The sequence below is a fragment of the Carlito syrichta genome, unplaced genomic scaffold, assembly GCF_000164805.1.
Source record: "Carlito syrichta isolate Samal-C Ts95f unplaced genomic scaffold, Tarsius_syrichta-2.0.1 Scaffold308817, whole genome shotgun sequence".
NCBI lineage: Eukaryota > Metazoa > Chordata > Mammalia > Primates > Tarsiidae > Carlito > Carlito syrichta.
Genome location: NW_007252913.1, coordinates 56,388 through 62,387, shown reverse-complemented (window position 1 = coordinate 62,387; position 6,000 = coordinate 56,388). Strand labels below are relative to the sequence as shown.

General features: G+C 38.3%; 1 protein-coding gene across 1 annotated transcript in view; it reads right to left on the bottom strand.

Annotated features, from left to right (window-relative positions):
- Nucleotides 1-3,243: 3,243 nt before the first annotated feature.
- The window catches only part of RBM44 (RNA binding motif protein 44), a 58,653-nt gene continuing 55,896 nt past the window's right edge, over nt 3,244-6,000 (bottom strand). Inside the window, exons 15-16 of the mRNA XM_008065878.2 lie at nt 3,540-3,685; nt 3,244-3,403 (exon numbers count right to left, since the gene is read on the bottom strand). Coding sequence (XP_008064069.1) covers nt 3,280-3,403; nt 3,540-3,685 — 270 coding nt within the window. The 3' untranslated portion in view covers nt 3,244-3,279. The remainder of the gene's footprint in view (nt 3,404-3,539; nt 3,686-6,000) is intronic.

Sequence of the window (6,000 nt, the reverse complement as noted above, 5' to 3'; positions counted from 1 at the left end):
GCTGTCAGTCTAATTGTTGCACTTTGAAGGTAAACTTTTTCCCTCCAGTTGCTTTGTAAATTTCCTTTCTGACTTTGATTTTTCAAGCAGTTTTTCTTTGATGTATTTGGGTCTCATTTTTCCTGTTCAGGATCTGAAAAGAGTTTTATTGAATTTGTGTCCTGAAATTGTCATTATTTTCAAAGTATTTTAGCCATAATTTTTTTCAAATATTGTATCTGCTCTATTTTCTCTCTCCTCTCCTTTTTTGTGAAAACTTCAGTCACACAGCTATTAGAATTTCTCCACACAGCTATTAGAAAAACTCCAGTCACACAGCTATTGGGTTATACAGGTGTAACCTTGGAAATATTGTAGGCTTATTTTCTTTTTCTCTTTTTTGAGTTGGAGTCTCACTCAGTCGCCCAGACTGGAGTGCAGTGGCTGCTCCCGGCCACCACAGCCTCTACCTGCTGGGCCCCGGCGATCCTTCCGCCTCAGCCTTCCAAGTAGCCGGAATTACAGGTGCGCGCTACCACGTCCAGCTAATTTTTTAAAAATTTTATTGTAGAGATGAGGTCTCACTGCCCAGGCAGGTCTCGAACCCGCGGGCTCAGGCAATCTACTCACCTCAGCCTCCCAAAGGTGCGAGATTACAGGCTGAGCCACTGAGCTCGGCTTAGGAAGCAACTTCTTATCCATTCAAGTTTTATCATGAGATTGCAACAATTCAGCCACATCTTCAGACTCCACTTCTATTTCTAACTGTCTTGTTTTTCCACATTTGTAGTTACTTCCTCCATTGCAGTCCTGAATTCCTCAAAGTCATCCATGGGTTGGAATCAACTTCTTCCAAACTCCTGTGAATGCTGATATTTTTACATAACACCTCCCATGAATTATGAATATTCTTAATGGTATCTAGAATGGCAAATACTTTCCAGAAAGTTTTCAATTTACGTTGCCCAGATCCATCAGAGAAGCAGCTATAGCAGCTATAGCCTTATGAAATTTATTTCTTAAATAACACTTGAAAGTTAAAATTATTCCTTGACCCATGGGTTGCATGATGGATGTTGTGCTATCAGGCACAAAAACATTAATCTCCTTGTACATCTCCATTCGAGTTCATGGGTGACTAGCTGCATTGTCAGTGAGCAGAAATATTTTGAAAGGAATCTTTTTTACTGAGCAGTAGGTCTCAACAGTGTGCTTAAAATATTCAGTAAATCATGCTATCAACAGATGTGCTGTCACCTAGGCTTTGTTGTTCTATTTATAGAGCACAAGCAGAATACATTTACCATAATTTCTAAGGGCCTAGGATTTTCAGAATGATAAATGAACACTGGCTTCAACTGAAATTCACTGGTTGTATTACCTTCTAACAAGAGAGCCAGCTTGACCTTTAAAACTAGGCATTGATTTTCCCTCTCTAGTTGTGAAAGCCTTAGATGCCATCTTCTTTTTTTTTTTTGAGTTGGAGTCTCACTCTGTCACCCAGACTGGAGTGTAGTGGTTGCTCCCGGCCACTGCAGCCTCGACTTGCTGAGCTCCAGCAATCCTTCCGCCTCAGTCTTCCGAGTAGCCGGAAATTACAGGCACGCGCAACCATGCCCGACTGATTTTTTGATTTATTGTAGAGATGAGGTCTCGCCAAGTTGCCCAGGCGGGTCTCAAACGCCGGGGCCTTAGGCAATCCACTCACCTCAGCCTCCCAAAGCGTGGGATTACAGGCTGAGCCACTGAGCCCGGCGCCATCTTCTTATAAATTGAAAATCTGTTGTTTACTGTAGTCACCTTCATTAATTGTCTTAGCTAAACTTCTGGATATCCTGCTGAGGATTCTACATCAGCACTTGCTGCTTCACATTGCAATTTTATATTCTGGAGATAGCTGCTTTCTTTCAACTTCATAGACTAACCGCTGTTAGCTTCAAACATTTCTTCTGCAGCTTCCTCACCTCACTCAGTGCCTTCAAAGAACTGAAGAGATGTCCTTGCTCTGGATTAGGCTTTGGTCTAAAGGAATGTTATAGCTGGTTTGATCTTCTATCTAGACCACTAAAACTTTCTCCACAAAGCAATAAAGATATTTTGCTTTGCTATCATTTGTGTGTTCACTGGAGTAGCACTTTTAATTTCCTTCAATAACTTTTCCTATGCACTCACAACTTGGCTAACCAGCACAAAAGGCCCAGATTTTGACCCCATCTCAGCTTTTGACATGCTTTCCTCAATAGGCTTAATCATTTCTAGCTTTTCATTTAAAGTGAGAGACATATGACTCTTCTCTTTCACTTGATCACTTAGAGGCCATTGTAGGGATATCAATTGATCTAATTTCAATCAATATTGTTGTGTCTCAGGGAACAGGGAGGCCCAAAGAGAGGGAGAGACAGGGCAACAGTTGGTCAGTGGAGCAGTCAGAACATACACATTTATTAAGTTGGCTGTCTTATATAGGTGCAGTTTGTGAAGACCTGCACAAATTGTAACAAAAGTAACAAAGATAACTGATTACAGATCACCATAACAGATAGAACTAAAAAATTTGAAACACTGTGTTAATCACCAAAATGTGAAACAGACACCAAGTGAGTATGTGTTGTTAAAAAAATGGAGACTTGGTAAAGAATTGAGGCCTCTTACCAACAATGTATGAGTCATCTTAGAAGCAGATCCTCCAGTCTCAGTTAAGCCTCTGAATGACTAAAGTCCATGCCAACAAATTGCAACAGGAAAGACCACCCAGTTAAGGCACTCCTGAATCCTAACTTGCAAACTGTGAAATGATGAATGTTGTTTAAGCCAATCAATTTTGGGGTAAGCCGGGTTCGGTGGCTCAGCCTGTAATTCCACGCTTTGGGAGGCTGAGGTGAGCGGACTGCCTGAGCCCACGGGTTCAAGACCCGCCTGGGCAACTTGGCGAGACCTCATCTCTACAATAAATCATAAAATCAGCTGGCGTGGTAGTGCGTGCCTGTAATTCTGGCTACTCAGAAGGCTGAAGCGGAAGGATCGCCGGAGCCCAGTGGGTCGAGGCTGCAGTGGCCAGTAGTGGCCACTGCACTCCAGTCTGGGCAACAGAGTGAGACTCCAACTCAAAAAAAAAAAAAAAATTGGGGGCAATCGGTTTTTTTGCATTAATAGTTAACTGATATACTATGTTTTAAAATTTTATATTATTATTTTTAATTTAATGTTATTCTTTTTATGTAAAAATAACTTAAAATGTTAAAGTAATATTTAAATATAAAAGAATATGATTGCTTTACCTCTTTATTGCTTCTTTTATTCCTAACTGGAAGTAGAGTTTTCTAGAGCAGATGAAGTCATTTTCACAATAGTATTAATAGATAAGCCAGTCAGGAAACCTTTATGATTAATTCTCACTTTCTGAAGAGCATCTATAATATGATCTCTATACAAAAGAAAAATGTACATAAGCATCTGTTCTTTCCACAGTAACACATTCTGAATATAGTTAAGTTATTGAATTAAATCATATTTTTACATCAAAAGTTTAAAACCAGTTAACAAATAATTTTAGTTATTACCTGCTGACTTCTGGATGTAGTTCAATCAGTCTCTTCATGATCTTGGTAAAGCTACGATGATTCAATGTGTTTGGAGGTATGAACTGAATAGGGGTATCAGGTAATAATTTAGCAGATTCGATCTGTTTACAATTCTTCTTGATACCCTAAATAAACATTTAAAAAATTTTCTTAAAATCAGTAAAGACCATTACATTAAGACAATACAGCTTATTCAATGAAAATAATATTTAAAATTATAAATAGTAAACAAATTCCTAAAAAAAATTAACTGTGAATTATTTGTACCAAGTATAATTACTCAAGTTGTGTTCAGGGCCATATATTAAAAAAAGAAACATGCTCAACATGTTTTTCTTACAGCAGTGATACTATATCTAAATCAGCCTTTCTCAATCAGGATTCTTCTTCTGATCCACCGAACACAGAAAATAGTATAACTACTTTCTCAATTCTCACAAAGATAGGACCTAACCAGTTCCATTACAGATGTACAGGAGGTGTTAATTCCTTAAATAAAGTGAATGTCTTAGGCTTAGGGCATTAAGGCTTAATTCTCCTGGCCAACTTGACTGAGAAAGGCTAGTCTATACAGTAATCAGAAATATTCTACAACTTATTTACTAAATACCGCATGTAATGAACAAAAAGTATGTGCCCAGAAGTGCACCATATACTAAGGGAAGAAAATTGGTTACATAAAACAGAGCCAGGGCAACCCCTTTGGGTCCCCTCCCACTGTGGGAGCTTTTCTATCCTCTCAATAAATCCTGCCTTCTTAAAAAATACAAAAAACAAAAATACAGAGCCCCCTCCATTTGTGAAGATCAACTAGTTACTATTAACCATACAAGTAGGCTACAAATTTAAGGAAACCACTGAAAATACCATAAAAGTTCAACAAAGGAAAGATTCATATTTTAAAGGCTGGATGAAAAGTTAGGGCAAGATACATAAAATATTAGATCTGTCACATCAGAATATTACATCTTTTACTTATTGCCTTACTGCCCCCACTAGATTTAAGCTCCATAAGAACACACGTTTTTTCTGTTTTGTTCACTATTGTTTTTCCAGTGCCTAGAAATGTACACACAGTTGGTAAGTAATAACTTGAATAAGTAAATGAAAAGTTTAAGATACAATAGTTCTAAGTGACAGCTGAAACTACAGAAAGCATGAGCTCTCCAAGAAAATGTCAAATTACTGGTAAATAATAACAACAACAACAGCTAATATTTACTGAGTACATTCTTCAGGCCAGGAACTATTTTAAAATTTTTTTATGTAGTAAACTCATTTAAGCTTCTTAACATTTGTGAGGTAGGAACTCACTACCATTCTAAGATAAGGAAGCTCAGACACAGAAAGGTTAGGTAGCTTTCCCAGAGTCACATGATGAGTAGGTGGCAGAGCTAAGTAAGAGTTGTTCTTAATCTTCATGATTCTGCCTCTCATTGTAGACTAAATATTTTCTAAGTAAATGAAGAGAATTTTGAGAATCTGAGAAAAAGGGAAGAAGAAAAAACTAGAAAGATAAGAGAACTTGAAGAATAGTTTAACAGAGATGGCAACAGGGCTTCCCTATCCACATACTCTAAGATAAACATATTCCTACCAATAGCCCAGAAGGTCTTCGTTATACCTTCCTTCTGCCAACCCCATGCCCACTGCCACAGCTAACAGGATCAAGGGTGTTATCTTCTAAGCTAATAAACACTAAAATCACAGACTGGATAAATTACATTTCCTGCCTAAAGAATGTGAAATTGGAATATGAAACAAACAAATTCATCAAATCACAGGGCTTGAAATGAAAACATAGTAGAGTTAAAATTAAGCAAAACAAAGCCAAATGGGGGAAGAAAGCAATCATGAGCAGAGAAAAACAGAGAGCAGGAGAATGAGCATACCGGAATGTAGAGGCAAGATGCACTACATGAGAGATGAAAGGAAGAGTCACAGTTCCCAAACCTCCAGTACAGGTTGCCACGTAGCCAGAGGTACTTTGTTTCCTTCCTTCCTACTATGGATTGAAGCTGTATACCACAAAATCCATCCTAAACATGAAGTGTCATTGAGATTAAAGAAAAAGAGTTATAAGGAAGGAATAACCACTGTTAAAAAAGGCCAAGTAGTCAAGAAGAAGGTGGATGGGGAAAAGACCAATAAAAGGTCACTAGTGACTGTTAAAGGAACAGTTTAAGTAAAATTTTAGACACTGAAGTCAGATTATTAAGACAAAGGAGAGAAGCAAAGAAATGGAAATGGATATAAACTACTTCACTGAGAAGTTTGGCAATAAAAACACAGGGCAAATAAGAATAATTTATTTTTGAGGTGGAGTCTCACTCCATCGCCCAGGCTGGAGTGCAGTAGCATGCTCACGGCCACCCCAGCATTAACCTGCTGGGCTCAGGCGATCCTTCTGCCTCAGCCTTCCAAGTAGCTGGAACTACAG